Raw genomic sequence first — 21,045 nt, 5'->3', positions numbered from 1 at the left:
GGGAGGGGGAAGGGTAAGCTGGGACGAAGTGAGAGAGTGGCATGGACATATATACACTACCAAATGTAAAACAGATAGCTAGTGGGAAGCAGCCACATAGCACAGGGAGATCAGCTCGGTGCTTTGTGACCACCTAGAGGGGTGGGATAGGGAGGGTGGGAGGGAGGCTCAAGAGGGAGGGGATATGGGGATATATGTATAGGTATAGCTGATTCACTTTGTTATACAGCAGAAACTAACACACCATTGTAAAGCAATTATACCCCAATAAAGACGTTTAAAAAAGAAAAAAACAGTGGATAGATAAGAGAGTGACACTCAAGAGATTGGCAAGATCTTTAGGGAAATTCATTAGACAGAAAGACAGAAAGATGACTTAAGAACTGCAAGTGGTTTCCTTCACCTCCAGCTCCAGAGCTCCATGCAGGGCCTTTCAACTTGGACACCCATTCAAAACATATTTTCCAATAGGAAAAAAAGTCATTTTTTTTCAGGTAAACATGGTCCAATTCTTTTTGTATCCTCTAAGCTTTTACGTGAAAAAGTCACTCATCTCTATCACCTTGATAAAGTCTGTCTGTATTCCATAAATATATATCGATGTTCTCAAAGAAATTCTTGACCTGTGAGGCATCATAAGTTTCAAATAACCCTATAACTTGTGATGAGAAAGCTTGAATCATGAAAACATATTGGGTAAGTCCAGTGGTTTCTAAACATTTTTGATCTACAGGCTACTCTGACAGGTCTCTTAAGACCATTTGCATACTTGCATCTGAAGTGTCATTGCCACTTTCTACAAATGCATGTACAAACATACACACACTCAATGATTTTCCACATATATTTAAAATACTGGTACTGCATTTGAAGAGGCATCAATCAACCCCTATGTTATAATTATTAAATTACACTGTCGTGATGGCTGAAAATTACAGTTGAAAGTAACATGCTACAAAACCATCTTACACCCGAAGACTTCCATTACTCTACCAGAAGTAACAACTTAGAAAATGACTTTACAAGAAACAGTCAGACCCTATGACCCTGTGACAGATGAAGCTCTGAAAAATTCAGTCAATGACATGCATTTAGAAAGGGATGCTGGAAATAAAATAGATTTATCTCACTGTTTTGCAGGACAACTAAGTTGGCCATTTTTAGGCTACGTTTCTTAAGGACTTACACTAAAATATTAATGACACTCATGAGACTCATCTTAAAATCATTTGTTGGGCACACAATATAAAGTTTCTTTCAATGCTATAAAGAGTCAAGAGCACTTCTCTAGTACATCAGAGTTGAGCACTATCTGGGGCCAAAGCCCTGGTGTTTCCCAGGTTAGAGGAGCCTGCCCTATATTTAGGACATGATTTGAAGTCACCCAAAAATTTATGAAATGTTTCTATTGGGTAGTAGACAGATCACAACATGCCAGATTATTTTCTATTTAATTTTTTAAAACCACAAGTCCTTTAAGGAAAGCTGGATATAAATGTTTCAGACCAAGATGATCCAAGCTGAAGAAAAACAATTTGTTTCAACCCAAGCCAAAGACCAAATATAAAACAAAAGAAAATAAGCAAAAACTACTTGACCATCAGGCCCACAGAACTTTTTTCATACATTTTAGTTTCACAAAATAAAATCTATTTTCTACCAAAAAGCAAGTAACCTCAAACTGTAGTACTCTGAATTCAAACTCCTCAAGACTCACATAGAGTATTTTGTGATTCATCAGCTTTCATCCACTGGATGCAAAATCGTTATTGCCTCCACTTTGCCAGAGAAGAAACTTGTTCTAAATCCTGGGATCAATCAGTAGCAAAAACCACACTTGGATATCAGACTTCATCTTAGCCCGTCTGCCTCTTCAAAAGAATATAATCACAAGCAAACAATTTTTAATGTTCCAGAGTTTCTTCTCCCTAATGAAACAATCTTTGGTGGGTACATCAAGTTTTATTTTGCTGTGTATACAGTTTTCAAGTTTTGAATCTTTTAAGTATTGCCTGCTAATCATTTGACCAAACAAATCAAAGGAATCTGGAATTCTGCTGTGCCTTCTGTAAGGCATTTGAAGTCAGTAGGGGGGCATTTTAAATTGCTTTAGCTCACACACACCATTATGTTTCCTATTTATTTATTTAGAATAGTATACTTTTTCTCCTGTATGAAAAATAACTTGCTATCAAGTATCTTTAATTTTTAAGATAGTCATTGTAAGATTTTAAAATATTTTTAGAATAATCTTTTCAAAAGCCTATAGGATAGACAAGTATCCTATAGGATGGCTATAGGATACTTAGATGTCACAATAGGATGGCTTAGAATAGACTTTTTCTATATCTACTTAATTTGCATACAAAGATTACAGGCCGCATCTCAGATATCACATTGCTTCAGTCATTTTTTTTTTTTTTTTTTTTTTTTTTTTTTTTTTTTTTTTTTTTGTGGTATGCGGGCCTCCCTCTGCTGTGGCCTCTCCCGTTGCGGAGCACAGGCTCCGGACGCGCAGGCCCAGCGGCCATGGCTCATGGGCCCAGCCGCTCCGCGGCATGTGGGATCCTCCCAGACCGGGGCACGAACCCGGTTCCCCTGCATCGGCAGGCGGACGCGCAACCACTGCGCCACCAGGGAAGCCCCTGCTTCAGTCATTATAAGACACTTCCATGAGTATATGGCAGGTTCCCCGGACACCCCAGGACCTCAAGAGCCGTGGACTTGAAAGATGCTATGACTTAAAAATTGCTACACAAGAAAAGTTGTCTAATATTTTTCCATCTGATTTTTAAATAAAGATATCTCAGCCTTCAAAAAAGTAAAATGCAAATTAAACTGGTTTAGAAGATAAGTCTTATGGAGGAATAACAAGCATCTCTGCAAAACCCTAGCATATCACACATTAAGGTTCAATGTACAACCAGCACTAATGACTTTGAGCCCTAATGCTGAAAACTCACACAGTTGCCCACAGCACCCCTATTTGTGCTAGATACAATACTGGAGTTGCTTTCCAAACATTTTTTTCCTTAGTGTTTGTTCATTCATTCAACAAAGACTCGTCAACTGCTTACCAGTGCAAAGTAATCTAATCTTAGTACTGTGTTCATGGTTAAGCACATGGGCTGTGGAATAAGACTGCAGGTTTGAATGCTAGCTCTGTGTGACCCTAGCAAGTGACTTAACTAGTCTAACTCTCAGTAGTTGCTCATCTCTAAAGAGGGAAAGATAATAGTCCCTACTGTGTCAGGATGTCGAGAATGTTAAGAAGTTGAAGATGTTAATGTTAAGGGTTGAAGACTGAAAAAACACCTCAGAAATATTATTCATTATTAGCAGATTATGGTGTTGATCAATTCCTTTCAGGGTTACTACTGCTGGAATAAAGCATTCAGGAAAAAAAATAGTTTTTTTTTTTTTTTTTTTTTTTTTAAAGTATCCTTAAAAGTTATACATGGAGGGTTTCCCTGGTGGCGCAGTGGTTGAGAGTCCGCCTGCCGATGCAGGGGACGCGGGTTCGTGCCCCGGTCCGGGAAGATCCCACATGCCGCAGAGCGGCTGGGCCCGTGAGCCATGGCCGCTGAGCCTGCGCGTCCGGAGCCTGTGCTCCGCAACGGGAGAGGCCACAACAGTGAGAGGCCCGCATACCGCAAAAAAAAAAAAAGAAAAAGAAAAAAAAAAAAAAAAAAAGTTATACATGGACATAAGAACATAGCATAGAAAATATCTTAGCTCATAGCATAGAAAATATCTTAGCTCTAAAAACAGATCTTTGAAAACCAACAAGAAAGAGAAAGATGAGCAAAGGAATCAAGGGCCTATTTCTTTTTCATCTTCCTGAGTTCATTATGGTCCTGTTTCCTTTCTGTTCCATTGTAGGAGAAAAATTAGCATATTTATCACCAGTTCTATTTAATCCCTGTAGCCTTTTGTTTCTCATACAGATTCAAAAAAATCACAGGGAAAAGACATCCTGACACAATGTGATGGAGTAGCCCAAAGTACCACTTGTGGGCACAGAAGAGAATCACAAAAGGTCTGAATTGTAATAACTTCCACAGTCATTGTCTTTTTTGTGATCATTTGCCAGGTGATTACTTCGGGTGGGATAATGTTTTGTGACCAGCCATGGCATAAAGAGTGTTTTCTGTGCAGTAGCTGTAGGAAAGAGCTCTGTGAAGAAGAGTTTATGTCCAGAGATGATTATCCATTCTGCTTGGACTGCTACAACCATTTTTATGCCAAAATGTGTGCCACCTGCACCAAGCCTATTACTGGTGAGTTATTCAGTTTAATATGATCCTACCATGAGACGGTTATGGCTCTGTAAATGCTATGTAGGTAATTCAGGAAATGCAATTTAAAAAAGAATGATCTTTCCTTTATGTTTCCTTTTGAAATAAACATGGGTACCTATATACAAATATTACGCAGAACCCTCAAGGCAAGTATAGAGTATAATTAAGGTAGCTATGCTCTGTAGAGGGTAATTAATACTAAACCTCATGGTACTGACTCTACATAAAGTAATAATTCAGGGAAGAAGGAGGATAAGATGAGCGGAGAAGACCTTCACAAGGAGGCCTGATCTGAGGCAGAACTTTAAGGAGCTGAGTGGGGTAAGGGATACTTATAAAACAAAATGCTGCTGAATTCCAAACAAGGGTAACAGAGCCTTAAAATAGAAAAAGTTTTAATTAAATGCAAGTACTGTACAAAAATCTGAAGCTATAATAATTAGGATAGCATAGGTCAGGAATTAATTAAACCTCAATTTAAGATGCTTCTAACAAATGTATTATTCTCTTTGCTTTCTATTCACTTACAATAAGTTTTAGTTGTGAATAGATGAGATAAAAAAACAAGATAGCATTCTGTTGAAGAAACAAAATATACATGATTTGAAAATAACATAAATGGTAAATCGATCTGTGTTAAATGGATTTTCAAGGTAAAAAGAGCATTATATTTTCCTTAGAGACACTTCTAAAATGCTAATCCTGTAGTAAAGGAACTGAAGATCTCATCACACCTGAGAAATCCAACAGCTATTCTTTTAGGCAATGTATGGTCACCGAATAACATGGCAGACTATACTTCTGTTCTCCATTCCTAATACTCTTAGGTCATATTTCACTTTTAGCTCAGTTTATATAACACAGAATTAAAGATTCTTTTATCCTATTCCTCCTCTTCTATCTTCAAATATATCACAAAGTAAAACTGAATATTTATTCATCTTCAAATAAAGAGTTTTGCTGCAAACCCAGCTTGATAGGCTTTCACTTACTTGCAAGGGAGGGAGTTTCTTGGATGAACAGAACATAGTTCTGTCTGTCTGTACAAGGAAGGCACCATGTTTTTCAGAATCTCACACTGGCCTAGGGGCTATATCTGGCCAGCAAGCAGGGTTTGTTTGGCCTGCACTTGTTTGTAAACAACTAATGTAAAATCCATCTCTGTAGCCAAAAAGTAAATAAAGAGCCTGCCCAGGGTGAGCAGACTACCCTCGCATTCCCAGCCGGGTCATGGTCATATGGAGCTGAGTGGCTGGCCCATTATGTAGGGCATGCCCCCTTTGCTGCTTCCACCTTGTCTCTATCACTCAGCTATGTCACCTCTCCAGCCCTTTCAAGGGCTTACGTTGGCAATCCCAGACTATAGGGCTCCAAATCTTGGGCTCTTAACCACTCTGCTCTCCTGCTTCTATACATCTGGCAACTCCTGAAGCCAAGAGAATAAGCCACCATCTCTACTGGTTTTAGTTAGAAATGGGACTTCCATAAATGCAACAGTAAACTGGAGCAGCAAAATCTTAGTAAAATCTGCAATCACAGCCCAATGGATTTAGTCAATTTATTCTACAACACTTTTCTTGAATTGGCCAGAAAAAAAAAAAAATTGGGGGCGGGGGGGTGTTCCATGAAGAAATGAGAAAATAAACTCAAAATGGTTTGAAAATTTTCTGGGGACCCAAATGGCTAATACTGATCTGAAAGTGCCTACACAAGCCCTGAACTTGATGAGTTTCATTTCTGACCCATCACAGATTCATGTGATTTTTCTGATGGGTTGTTACAGGTCAATCACTGAGCACAGCGTTTTTTGTTTTTTTGGTTTTTTTTAGGTCAGACAGAAAAACCACATTGTTCCTCATGAAGCATAGGGATGATCAGGAACCAAAGATTTGTCCCCAAAGTAATCCACATGCAGGATATGCATTTAATTTAGGACAGTCTTTTGGTCATTATCTTAACCTTCTTTTAGCTCTGTGATTGAGAGACACCAGAAACTAAATGCCTGCAAAAACTTCCAACTCACTTTAATATGTTTTGATCTGATTCTTAAATGTATATAGGCCCTGTAGTAGTGCTTCTTTAAAATTGAACTATTTGAACTAATGTACCATAGGGAACTATACTACCATATATTTATCTTCTGAAAGTTGTACATTCAGGCAAACAATATGTCATCCTAAGAAACTGTTAGAATGTTTTCAAAACACTATTTTAAAGTAACTAAATCTATAAGGAACAAACTCAAGATGTAATTACGATTTTTTCTCCTCCTCTAAGATAGGATTTACCTTGCAAACTTTCTGGGATAAACGAAGCAGCTTGATCTAGCAGGAAGAGCTCTGATCTAGGGAGTAAAAGACCTTGGTCTTGCCTCTGTCCCTGACTACTGTGTGACCCGTGGGTACAAAACTCACCTCCAAGGTCCTCATTTGCCTTATTTGCAAAATGAGGAATTGAACAAGATCATATCTTTGCTTTCTTCTATTTCTGTTTATTTTTAGTAAAGTGAGTTTCAAATGTTGATTTCTTCAGAAAGGGATGCTAAGGTTCCTGGTTATGTTCTTTAAAAAAAGAAAATTCAGACAATTTGGTGAAGTTAGGAGCATAGGCTCTGAAACCAGATGGCCTAGGATTGAATCCCAGATCTGCCACTTAGCATCTGGGTGATTTGGCCAAGAGTCTGAACCTCTCTGTCTGACAATTTCTGTCTGCAAAGTCGGGTTGATGGTAATATCTACCCCATGAAGGTGAGGTGAGAACTATCTGAAGTAAAGGGCTTAGAATAGTGACGGGCTCATCTTCAAGTGCTCAACAAATGCTAGCTCTTATTCTACGGAATTTTCAGGAATAAATGAAGCCAAATAAAACAGGTGTCAGAGACCTGTTTCATTGCTGACTTTCTTATTGCAAATGACCCTTGTGACCTGAGGGAGTAAACATATCCAAAATCAAAAAACTTTACAATCAGCTCACATGTTGAGTCAGGACTTTCTTATATTCCTGCCACCAGATGCTTCTTTTTTATTCTTCTTTGTAAAATTCCAGAAAATTATTTTTACATTTGCCACCTGTACAAGGCCTAATAATAAAATCAAGAAAACCTCATGTGCATCAAAATGCTGGATGTATAATAATTAGTTTTATGAACGGAGATGATTTATGTATATACAGAACATTATTCTTGCAGTCAGCTTATTAATGTTTTGAATATTAAGGGAATTAATTGGTACATTATTGATTTATTAGAAAGTAGTGATGACAGCATCATAAATAAGCTATAAATTTAATCAAGAAAAGTACAAGAATTTGATGTAAATTTATCCCTGAACTAGTAAATTTATGTGAAGACATCAAAAAACGTTTCCAGGATGAAAACAAAAGTTCATTATCATTGGCAAATAAAGACTCAAGCCCAGGGCATCCCAACACCTTCCCAATCCTTAGACCTTTTCTCCTTTTCTACGACTCCTCAAAATCAGTTCCTTGAACTGAACGCTGGATTCATATTTGGGATATAGAGATAGAGTCTCACTGAAGACTCAAATTCTCATACCTTACCTTAGAAACCCTGTGGCTCAAGTGAGGCCCAAGTTGAAGTGATAGAGGCTGACAAAGTACCTCTTAGAAACTCATCAATGGGTAGCATGGCCTCAGTGACCAGAGGTATCAGAGTCACAGATCTTTGCTGCAAGCCTATGCTGAAGTCACCTCTGGGCAAGGTAATAAGGTCATCACATTAGGCTAGCTACAGGATAGTTTAGATGAAATTCTCTATTTAGGGCTTTTGGGAATTGTGTCCCAAACCACAATACGACCATGGGACTTTATCCTGAATAAAATGAAACATGAAAAAAAGAGGGAAGAGAACTAAAAGTCATTAAAATATCAAATACCAGGCTGGGAAGTATACATTTATTTTATCTTAATTTTGTTTCTAAGTAAACAGGGTCACAAAGAGGGAAAAAAAATATTCATACTTAAATATGTCTGACTTCAAAACCTATACCCTCTTCTCACTGCACTACCCTGTATTTCCTTATGTCTTAGGCAATCCTTAACTGTCTCCAAAAATATGTGCTTTGTATACCCAGATTCTACCTACTTATGTAGATTATGGAAAAATTTGACTGAGAATCTGGCTGGGTCTCATAGAAAGAACTTGTCCATGGGCGACTTTCCCAAATGGACACAGGTCACTCGGGGCAGCCTCCTTTCTTAGGTTACTTGCCTCTACATGGTCTTGCTCACTGCTGTATCTCCAGTTCCCAGAAGAGTCCCTGAGAGAATGCTCAATCTATTTGTTGAAAGAATAGATTACCCTTTTTCTCCAATTCCTTTACAGGTCTCAGAGATGCCAAGTTTATCTGCTTTCAAGACCGCCAGTGGCACAGCGAATGCTTTAACTGTGGGAGGTGCTCAGTCTCCTTGGTGGGGGAAGGCTTCCTGACTCACAACAAGGAAATCTTCTGCCACAAATGTGGCTCTGAGGTGGACACTGACATGTAGAAGGAGACAGTCCTTCCCCACCTGAAATCCACCCCTTGCTTTTGTTCTCACTAAATCCAGAACTCGATCGATGTTGTACTTCTGACTTAATTTTTAGAAAAAATCTATGTAGAGTTTATAGCGGAAGAGTTTTTGCACACAGTCTGATTGAACTATGTTATAAGAGCTCAAAAAAAAAAACACAGTCTAACAGAAATGAATATATACTAAGTCACAAAGGCCCCTTTCCTTGCAAAATACTGCACTCTGCTGTTAGAAATACAGGAAAATATTTCTTTACTATAATCAAGTGTATGATCTATACCTAGAAGTCATGGATGTTATTACTGAAAACTGATGTTTTTCAAACCTGCAGAGTAAAAAGGAAAATAAGAGATCAAATTGAAGGGCATACATGAGACTAATGTTTGCATTCCTAACTAGCTAGTTATATATAACATGATTGGCTGTGAATGGTAGAAGAACAAAAATGATCAGGGGGAACTGATTACTAATCATCACATTTAAGTATTTTGTCATTTTATCATTCTTTTATTGTTCACAAGTACTGACTTCAGAGTTGAAAAACAAAGCTACAATTTGCCCTCATCCATCCTGCTTCCACAGCTGGTTGGTTACCATATTTAATCAATGGAATTTGAGAATTTGACATTATGCCTCTCATTCTCTACATAGATATAAAAGGGTCCTTTCTCCCTAAGGATAGTCAAAGCATATGTTTCAACACATTTTGTATTAAATGCATTTCAAAGCCCACAAAGATTTTTTTCTAAATACTTACAGATTCCATGAAAGAAAAGTCTCTTCTTTCAAAAGAGCTAACCAAGATAATCAGTCCCCAAAGGCAAACCTTTAAAGTAAATAGATCATTAAATCATCACTTCTGGAAATGAGTTTTAGGGAAGGGATTGAGTGTTGAAACCTGACTTTCACCCAGATATCTAAAGGCATAATAGAATGCATAATTAGCTCTGAGCGTCATGCATTTTGCCTTCCAAAATTACATAGTTGATTAAGGGGAAGACATAAAAGTGGGCTTTAAAGAAACCTAGTAATAATAAGAACTGAAAAAGAATAATTCACTGCTGATAATTCAGGACCTGCAAAGCAGCACAACAGAGCGATAAGGTCTACAGATGAGCCCTCCCCACTGTTCCTCCATGCCCATGCAACTCACCTCACCCATGCCAATGGTGTTCTAGAGCTTCAAGCTCTTGCGTGGCTGTGAGGGGCACTCTCAACCCTCGGTAGCCAATCTACAAATAAGCCAGTGTTTATTGGTCACAGCCTTAGTGAAAAGCCTATCACCATGTGTTTAACTTTATACCAGACATCTACTGATGATGACCCTACCTAGCTGCCCCTGGACAAAATTTTCCACATTATGTGGGATAAATGGAAATCAACCTCTGCTCTCCATGCTCAGTTACCACCCTTTGTTATAGTGTCACTTGGGTGGAGCAGAGAGAGGTCACGAGAAGAAACCCACATTGACATAACATTTTTATAAGTGTCTACTCTCAGATTACTGCATAGCATTAAAGGTTCTGATTGAAGTCTAATTACATGCTGTGGCTGATTACAATTACATCACAAGAGATTTAATTGTTATGGAAACACATTTTTTGAAATAGTTTAAAATGCAAGGACATTTGGAGGTTAGCAATTTAGAGATACTAATAAAAGGTCAGGCTTCATAGGCGATTTGAAAGATATAATTGTCCGTTTTTTGGTATTAACAATGCCAAGATATTTTCTCTTATTCACATTGTTAAATGTAGGCAAAAATATCAATATTTTTCCTGCATTGTTTGAAATTACACATGTGAAACTGAATATGCCAATTGTTCTATGATCTAGAATATAACAGTGTATCATATATTTAGAAAACCAAGCCATTTTGAATCCGTGTAGATATACAACATGTAATACTGTCTCAGTCAATTATAAACATACAAAATGTAATGGTTTTTCTTAAACAATTGATATTGTTTAGGCATTTTGCTGTGTGGGATGGGGGGTGGGTGGGAGTATGCACATGATCAGGCTCGTGTTCAATCTTTACAATTAAAAAATTCACAGAACCATTTCCAAGACAGATTTTGTGATCCTTTGATAAGTGTAGTTAAGTATATATACTTTCACATGACTAAGCTACCTTCTAAATAGAGAATTATTTCTATTTTTAGAAGATATTTATTCCCTATTTAGAAGGTAGCTTAGTCATCAAACATGTATTAAACATTTACCGTGCACAGTTAGAGCTCAAGCTACTGTGATTCTGGGGTGGTGGGAGGGTAGATCAGGGTATGGAAGCATGGGAGAGCCGGATGCAGAGAGCTTATGAAAAGTGCCACTATAGACATAACACATAGATACATAACAACTGAGAAGGAAGACACCCTTAGACTGACACACAAAGATAAAAGTAAAAATCATACACAATATACTAGAGTTGATTTAGCTCAGTAAAGAGAAAACCTAAGTGATCTATCCAAAGATGGAATGGGCTGTCTCAGGAAGCAGCAAGCTTCCAGTGATTCAAGGCGTGACATCTGCATAGGTAGAGAAGCAGTTAGAAGCAAATCCTGTGTGCTAAGAGCAGCCAGATGGCTTGGAAGTAGCAGAACAACTGTGCCAAAGAGCAAGAAGAAATGGGATTGCTAAACGAGAAAGGGTCAGATGAAGGGAGAATAATGAACTTTTAGGATTAAAGGTTTACACTTAATAGAACAGGCAATAGAAAGTTACTAATTGTTCTTAAATAGGGAAGAACAAGCATTAACGACAGTGTGTGAGGAACATTGTGCTAATGCTCCCATGTGGCCTAGAACTGAAGAGGGCAAGGTCCCGAAGGTGAACATCTCTGACTGAAGTAATACATTTGGTTAGTGGCTACAGAAGTGAAGAGAGAAACAGCAATAGGTAATGCAAGCCAAGAGCTAGATTTGTTGATATAGATGAGTAGACAAGTCAATGAATCAAATATTTTGTGTTGTCATGTTGGGTTAGAGATGAAAAAGAAAAATGAAGAATTTCTGCTTCCATGATAACAGGAAGGGTGACCAACCGTTCAGTTTTCACTTAACAAAATCATAAACGTTATTTTGGGACAATCTAGGCCCATTGGTTAAGTGAAGTGTGACAGCGCTACAATCATGGGTTCAAAACTTACTTTAAAAAAACATTAAGTTGTACTTTGGAGTGAAAGATTGGTCAACCATTGTGAAAATGGCCTTGGTTAAATATCACTGCAAAATTTAGTACTACAAATGAAAAATCAACCTAAAATATATGTCTATTGTTAGTAACACCGTTTTTGAATTTAAGAAAAAAATACTTTTTAACCTACTTGTTGTATTGATAATTCATATTTTAAATGGGAAAATGATTGCTACAGTACGTTTTAGATATATTTAATTGAGCACATAATTTATTCTCAAATACATTTACAAGATGTTTATTATTACAATAATACTGCTTTTACTTGTTTTACAAATCCTGGTTTTCAGAAGTTTCTTATGCTGAATAAGTTTGCATAGTACATATTTCTCAAATTATTTTTAGATATTTATTTTTTACATTGTGCAGTAAGCAAAAGAGGTTTGGAATAACTTTTGTAGTGTTTCTACTTTTGTTACGTAAGTGGGCATAATGACTTTTATCTTCATTTTTGTAACATCTAAATTAACCATATGTCCAAATATCATTTCGTATTAATACAAAAATAGCATAATTCAATTCTGTCTGACCCAAACAGCAATGTCTCCACATCTATATTCTTTCTTAGTGATCAAATTTTAAAATATTCTAAACTAAGAATTATTTAATTATTATTTGTGATTCTAAAATTGTTAAAACTCTTAGTGGTTTTAATCTTTTGTTTTATCTAAAGCAAAATCTGTGTCTGTAACAGACTTCATGAAACTTTTGCTAATCCACACTATAAGCATCAATTAGGTTCTCTCTAGAGTTACATCAGATGATTAATTCATTTAATGTCAGAACATGTTCCACAAAGATTCAGAAGAATATCTCTCAAACATTTCTAGAGCATTTTTAAAAATCATACGGCTTTGAAAGATAATGAAATTCTAATGGGTACTCAAAAGATAAACTTTTATGTTTTAGAATGGTGTTTCTTCAATGAAACAGAATATCACTAGAAAGTATACTTGCTGGGGTATAACTTTTAGCATGAACCTCTTCCCTCAGAAGCATCACACCTTTAAAAGTTATTATTCTATCAGAAACATTCCAAGAGTCAGCTGGGATAACTGTAAAGAAATGTTTGGGGAACTTTGAGGTCCTCTTTCCAGGAAGAGGTAAAGGAGACCTAGCAAGACTTGGGTAAAATGTCATAAGATAGATTTGACCTTATAACTTCTCAGAAGTTACTGTGTTTAGATGTGTTATGCCAACATAACAAAAGAACACCAAGGGGCAAGGATACCAAGAGTCTTCATTTGAACCATCAAACTCAAGAGAAATTAGAAATTAGTCCATTCACTCAATCATCCATGTGGCTTCCTAGATGGTCCTAAAAATGCATTATCCAGAGAGAATTAGAGAAGTTCTTGTTCAGAATTCTGAACATTCTGAATTTCCCCAGATGACCAGCTTTTGGACCAGATACCCTGTTGAATGTGGGGTTGGAGGAGATAGTTCTCAAATTGGGAATCAAAAAGGAGGGGAAAGAAGCGGAAGAGATTCATGCTCAAGTTTGAGTTTATAAAAGAAATAACAGAGTTTATGTGTATTTGGAATGCCTGGATTGTATATCTCTGTGGTTGAGAAAGGAAACAGCTCACTGTGATAGAATTATGATCCATGTCACAGAGAAGCAAAGAGTATTTGGGTCAAATATTTTCCCACAAATGGTAATAAACTTATGGAGTGGATGTCCATAAAGGGTTCTCAGAATGGGGAACATTAATGAGCTCAACAGACACCCATTCAGTGACTCAAACAGTGACATTAAATTCTATTCCCACCACATACAAAAACAAAAGTTAGGTTTGATATTTATGGAAGTCCACACACTGAATCCCAAAGGCTTATCCTTTCTTTATACAAATGACAGCCTATCCTTGATTTGTTTCTGTAGCATCACTTATGAAGCTGTTTATCTGAAAACTCTAACCCAAGGAAATAAATGAGGGAGTATGGATAAAGAAGAAATGAAAAAAAAAAGAGTGGTGATAAAAAATTAACATTCCTGAAAAAACCAGAAAATTAAATTGATTTTTAAAAACATTTTTTCCTACAGTATAAAACATTTTCAAAACCACAAGGCACTTGAAGAAAGCAAAATAAATGGACAAAGAAAAAGAACATTTTTAATAAAATTTTTGAGAATTATAATTTGGTATCTGTCTCCCCCTCTCAAGGGAAAATTACTCTAAGATGCCACCAACAGATACATAGTTGCCAAAGTCAATAATATTCACCCTCCAATGCTGCTGTGAGGTATTTGCTATTGTTGGCCTTCCCTTGTTCCTTCAAAATCTGACCACAGTAATCATTTCATTATGTATACACATATCACATTACCATGTTGTACACCTTAAATAATTTTAAAAATTACAAAATTACAAAATTCTCCAGGTGGTTCCCATCAATAGGTGCTCACAGCAATCTTGGGAACAGATCTTCTAAAATAGTAATGATGTTAAATATTGTCCTTATGTTTATGAGATATTCTTATCATGTTCAATACATCTGGCTCATTTTTACACACAGCTGGGGAGAGAAAGGTACTTCTGGAAGGCAATTTGTCAACGTATATAAAAAGAACCTTAAATTTCTTTCCATAAGCTTTGAATAAAAAATTCTGATTTCTAAGAACTCATACTGGAGGAATCATTGGAGACCCACACAAATATGTTTGTACTGGAAGGTTTAGTGCAGTGTTCTTTAAAAAGCCCCAAACAAGAAACCAACATAAAGGTCCAAAATAAGAGAATAAATTATGATACCTACTTATAATGAAATAACTTTAAAAACAGCCATGAAAAAAATAACTTTTTAAGACTTAGTGACATGAAAAAATGTTCATGACTTGAGGTTGAGTGGAAATAAAGTGTTATAAAACAACGATATATTCCAATGTTAATTTATTGATTTATGTGTGAAGAAAAACACTGAAAAGAAGTACAATAAAATATCAACATTAGCAAAATTTTAAGATTGTCTTCCAATGGCATCCATGACACCTGTCTCTCTTAATGTCACCTAAAGTTGTGCCTCCTGCCTGTACACTATCCTTTATCCATTTCTTTAAAACAGATATTCCTAAACATTCTCTCCTCAAGCTTCTTGCTCCACATTTTCCCGGTCAATGAACGCATCTAGTTTCTTGGTTTCAATTGCCTTTTCTGTGTAACTGAGCCCAAATCTATGTGTCCTGCCTTCAATTCTCTTCTGAGTTCCAGACCCAAGTTTTTCTCTGCCTTCTGAACATCTGCAAATCAGTATTATGCGGGCAGCTCACAACTTTATTATCCTTCCTACAAATTCCACTTATTTTCTTATGTTCCGCATCTTAAATGCATCATCCAAACAGAGCCTTTAGATTTTATGTCTTGGGCACATGAAAAGATGCTCAACACCATTAGTCATTAAGAAAATGCAAGTTAAAACCACAAGATACCATTTCACACAGACTAGAATGACTGTGATTTATAAGTCAGACAATAACAAGTGCTATTAAGATGTAGAGAAACAGGAACCCTCATACACTGCTGGCAGGAATGTAAAATGATGCAGCCACTTTGGAAAACAGTTTGGCAGTTTCTCAAACAGTTAAATATAAAACTACCAAACAGCCCAGCAATTCTACTTCTAGCTATCTACCCGAGAGTTATGAAAACATATGTCCACATAAATGTTCATAACAGCATTATTCCTAATAGCCAAAAAGTGGAACCACCCATGTATTCAGTTGATGAGTGGATAAACAAGCATCGTATAGCCATACAATGGAATATTAGTCAACCATAAAAAAGAATGATGTACTGAAACATGCCACAACATGAACTTTGAAAACATTATTCTAAATGGAAGAAGCCAGACAAAAATGGCCACATATGTGTGATTCTATTTATATGAAATGTCAAAAATGCAAATTTATAGAGACAGAAAGTAGATCTGTGGTTTCCTAGGGCTAGGAGCAGGAATGGGGATACAATGTAAATGGGCATGAGGGATCTTTAATAGGGGAATGAAAATATTCCAAAACTGATTTATGGTGATGGTGGCACCACTTGGCAAAATTACTAAAAATCATTCAATTGTATACTTGAAATGAGTGAATTGTATGATATGTAAAGTATATCTCATAAAGTTGTGGTTTTTTTTTTTAACCTGTCTTGGTTCCCTGCTCTCCCCAGTCCCTTACACCTAATTCCTATAAGAAAAGCCACACTTTTAAAATTTTCCCTTACAAGCTTTTTTCGTTTCTTTCAAATTTCATTCCTTTACACTTTCTCTGCCTAGGAGTCTCCTGCCTGTCAAAATGTTGATCAACCTCTAAAGCCCAGATCAAAGTTACCTCCTATGTCAAATCTTTATTGATACCCCTTAGAAAAAAATTAATCATTTTCCTCAACTTCTTTTACAATTCTGTGAGCAGTTTAAATAACTCAATTTATATTACAGTTAGAATGGGAGAAAATCTAATTAAAAGATGATGGTCTTTGGAGCCAGATAAACCGGGTTCAGATCCCAGCCTAGCCACTTCCCTTGGCATGTGACATCTGGTAGTTACTAAACTCTCTGAGCCTCGGTTTTTCAACCTTTAATTGGGGATCTGTAATATAAACTTCAAAAAGCTGCTCTGAATATTAGATGAAATAGATGCAGACTGCTTCCCATCTACATAAAACATATTTAACTTATTAAAAAGTTATTAAACGTTAGTTATCTTCACATTCTTTTCCACCCTGACTCCACCCCTAGATCATGCTTTTACTCATCTTTATAAACCCAGAGCTTGGCAAAATGTCTACCACTTGGTAGATGACCAATAAATACTTAGTAAATTTTAGTTGTGAAAGTGTTATCATTGTTATAATAATATTCTTCCTATGTTGATTGTCAGTAACCACGATAAACATGTAAATCTTTTTTGCTGCTCATCCTGATCATGTGTATGAAGTTGCCCATGTGAGAAGCAGCTAGATTGCAAATCAACACCTGCATCTTCAAGCATCTGCTTTGAATTTTTTAAATTTGATGTCGCTGTTTCCTCTGTCCAGTGACTACTGATCTGTAGAGTGTGCTTCTTTCAACCAGAATTCACATGGGTTTCTTCCGACACTTAATTTTCAGGTGCCCTGGAGAATAACTGCCTATACATGAAGCTTCCTCTTGGGCGCTCAAGGTAGATTTTGCATGCAGAGTAGCTTTTATGTTAAGCCATACCATCCCAAATACGCCTGCCAAATTTGGGGTCGATCTAACCAAACAAGTTTGGTTTCATGTACTCACAGCTAGAAATGTAATTGTACTTACTTTGCTTAAACTGCAAAGTGCATTCTCTGCGTCTCTCAAAAGTGCAAGCCAATTTTACTCTAACCTGTTGCTGAGTATGTGCAGCTCTGGGCATCCTAAATTTTCTTATTGTACCAGAGCAGCATTCATGAGCTGCCTCATTCCTCCCCAGGTACCGTGTTTCTCTTGTTCCTCCTTATTAAGCTTCCCCTTTGACCATTTCACCTCTCCTATTTCAGTGCTTTGTGTTAATGTGCAATTAATTCCCTCTGGACACAGATTCAGACTATTCACCTAATTACTTTGGAAGGAATTCCAGAAAACAGACATCTAGGCACATTTCTTGATCCACATTGCCTGGTCCTTAACCAGCACCCACAGTTCTGCTTCTTGATATTATGCTCTGTGTAGCTTCTAAAGATGGGATAATAAAAGTCTTCAGCTGGCAAATGTTCAGAGACAGGTCCTGAGATTGGGGGAAATAAAGCACTCTGGCTATTGAAGCTTTAGTCCAATTCTCATTCTTAGGTTTTTCATGAAATCTCTGTCCCTCATAAGAGGTATGTTTCTAGCTGCTGAAATGAGGACTATGCCAGTTTATGAGGAGAATACTGCCAAAATTCACAACTGCTTGGATTCCCAAATGCAAAATAAATTGCTTTAAATCTAAAGAGAAAAAAAAAGGTACAAATGAACTTATTTACGAAACAGAAATAGAGTCACAGATATAGAAAACAAACTTATAGTTACCAGGAGGTAAGGGGGCAGGGATAAACTGGGAGATTGAGACTAACGTACACACACGGCTATATATAAAGTAGATAACTAATAAAGACCCACTGTATAGCACAGGGAACTCTACTCAATACTCTGTAATGGCCTATATGGGAAAAGAATCTAAAAAAGAGTGGATATATGTATATAGATAACTGATTCACTTTGCTGTACACCTGAAACTAACACAACACTGTAAATCAACTATACTCCAACAAAAATTTTTTAAAAATTAAGGTCCTTTAATCTGTGATTCATTTTCTAATGTGGAATAATTGTGGAAAACTTCTCGGCTAATTATCTCCTTTGTGAACAACTGTCAGCTGTAAGGTAAGAGCAACCCCGCTCCCCTTACAAATACATCTGATGCTAAATACAGGCAGGTGTAGGTGACTCTGCTTAGCCTTCTTTACTTCCCCCAAGAACAGCCTCCAGGGCCAAGCGCTCACCATGTCTGCAGTAATGTGGGAAGGACTTGTCTCTATTTTCTACAACAATCTAATAAAGTGGTACTTTTATTTATTCCCATTGTGCTGATGAGGGAACTGTGGTTTAAAGAGATACTATAATTGGCTTGAGTCATGATACAGATAGGTCTGACTCCAGCGTCTATGGTGCCAGTGATGCAGACGACGCACTGCATAACTATGCCTCCCCTCTCCTCAGCAAGCCTAGTGCCATCATCTTGCATCACTCTTTTTTTTTTTTTAACATCTTTATTGGAGTATAATTGCTTTACAATGGTGTGTTAGTTTCTGCTTTATAACAAAGTGAATCAGTTATACATATACATATGTCCCCACATCTCCTCCCTCTTGCGTCTCCCTCCCACCCTCCCTATCCCACCCCTCTAGGTGGTCACAAAGCACCGAGCTGATCTCCCTGTGCTATGCAGCTGCTTCCCACTAGCTATCTCTTTTACGTTTGGTAGTGTATATATGTCCATGCCACTCTCATCCTGACCCAAGTCCTGCTCCCCCTGTTGGATGTCTTCTAAGTCAGTTTCCTCCTTTTCACTTCCATGGTTCAAGGCTTCATGGCCTCTCACCTGGACTTTCATTACCGCCTACTGAAGTATGTTTTTGTGCCTCTACAGCATCATCCTTTTATCTGTCACACACACTTCCTCCACCACATAAATATTTCTCAAATAGCACCTGATCATGGCTCCATCTTATTCAGCAGCCTTTGTTGTCTCCTCATTAGGGCTCCTCCAAAATCTAGTCCCACCCTCTCTTCCCAGACTTCCTCTCCCAGCATTCCTTCCTCATTGGAATATGCATCCTTAAGGATGGAGTCTTTGCCTACTCTACTGGACCATCATATATGTACCTCGACAGAGCCTGGCACGGAGTAGATGCTCAAATAAGTGTTGGGTGAAAGAATGAAGAAATCTTATGCTTTAGCCCGATCTTATTGCATCCAGAATAAATAAACCCTAGATTTTTCCCAATTTGATTCCTTTGCTTAAACTATGTACCTGTGGAGTCCTCCCTACCATTTCCACTTAGGCAATTTAATTTCCATTAAAATTTATCCATTATTTAAGTTACAGCTCATAAGTCAACTTCTCCAGCTGCAAACACCCTCCTCCACCTCTATACTTTATTTATAACTCTGGTCTCACATTCAATAGGCTTGCAGTCTCACACTCAATGCATTTGCTTTGAATCATAGTTAATTCTCCCCCATTCGTTTTTGAGAACACTGACTCAAAACAGGGCAATGTCAGATTCAGTTTTGTATTCCCTGTAACGTTGAGTATAAGATAAGCCTAAATAAATGCTGTTAATTTTTTAAATTGAATTGGGTCTCAGTACAAGCCACTTCTGAACTTCTTCCCCATAATTAGTAAATACTGATATACACGTAAACAATAACAACAGTTAAAAATACTAATGACATTGACACCAAGGACTTTGCATGGATTTCATCCTCTCAGCAGCCCTGTGAGGCAGATACTATCCTTATCACATGGGGAAACCGAGGCACAAAGACATTAAGTTCTCCAAGTTCCCACTGTTAATAGAAGGGAAAGCCCGAATTTTAAAACAGGAAGTTTGGCTTTCGAGTTCATGCTCTTAAACTTGGACACTACTGCCCCCAATATTGGAAAGGAGAATTCTTTTTAAGTAAAGCAATGTGTTTGTTACTCTGAATATTACTTTGTTATCGAACTTTTATTAAGTCTTATTTATATTTTGGCTGGTACATAATTCCCTGAATTGCAGAATAGTTATTTGTCTGCCAGTAGGTTTTTAGCTGTAATTTTAAGCATACAGATCCTATACAAATTTTGTTAGATTTATACCTAAGTACTTCAGTTATATTGGAGCTTTTGTAAATGGGATTTTTTTTAAAACTTTGATTCTCCATTGCATATTACTTCTTTGCAGGAATACAGTTGATTTTTTTGTGTTGACATTTTATCTGCAACTTTACTAAACCCCCTTATTGGTCCTAAGAGCGTTTTTGTAGATTCCTTGAGAGTCGCTGTGTAGACAATATTTTAATTTCTTCCAGTAGGAGAAATTTTTAAAAGAGCCAAATATAAACATTTATCTATACCACAGGGCAATAAGTGTGTAAACTTTTAGGAATTTAGCATATTTGGATTTATATTTTGTGTATCTACTATTTTTTTTTACCAATGTTAAGAGAAGTGATGGGACAATGAATTTTTTTCCATTGAAAAAATGTCAGTAAATGAATAAAAATGAAAGACTACATTTCAGACATAGTGTGTGGAAAACTATTTGTCTCACTAACCCCAAAACGTTTCTTTCTGGTAGCAGGACCCTTAGAAGTCATTGCTTTGTGACAATGTTGATTTTTTTAAAAATAAAAATATGGTTTATTCTTTGAAGTATCCACTAGGTGGCAGAAAATTGTTACTGTCTAAAGTGACATTACTGGGCTAGTCCAGGCTCTTTGCTAAGCTTCAGATTTAGGCAAATTGCCTTCACCTCTA

The 21,045-nt window shown here is 37.0% G+C and overlaps 1 protein-coding gene across 1 annotated transcript in view; it reads left to right on the top strand.

The window, feature by feature from the left end:
• FHL5 (four and a half LIM domains 5) overlaps positions 1-9,021 on the top strand; it is a 13,063-nt gene extending 4,042 nt beyond the window's left edge. Inside the window, exons 4-5 of the mRNA XM_028494640.1 lie at positions 4,094-4,280; positions 8,644-9,021. Of these exons, the coding sequence (XP_028350441.1) occupies positions 4,094-4,280; positions 8,644-8,807 (351 nt within the window). The 3' untranslated portion in view covers positions 8,808-9,021. The remainder of the gene's footprint in view (positions 1-4,093; positions 4,281-8,643) is intronic.
• Positions 9,022-21,045: the final 12,024 nt, after the last annotated feature.

This window comes from Physeter macrocephalus, chromosome 10, assembly GCF_002837175.3.
Source record: "Physeter macrocephalus isolate SW-GA chromosome 10, ASM283717v5, whole genome shotgun sequence".
Classification (NCBI taxonomy): Eukaryota; Metazoa; Chordata; class Mammalia; order Artiodactyla; family Physeteridae; genus Physeter; species Physeter macrocephalus.
This window is presented reverse-complemented; position numbering and strand designations above follow the sequence as displayed.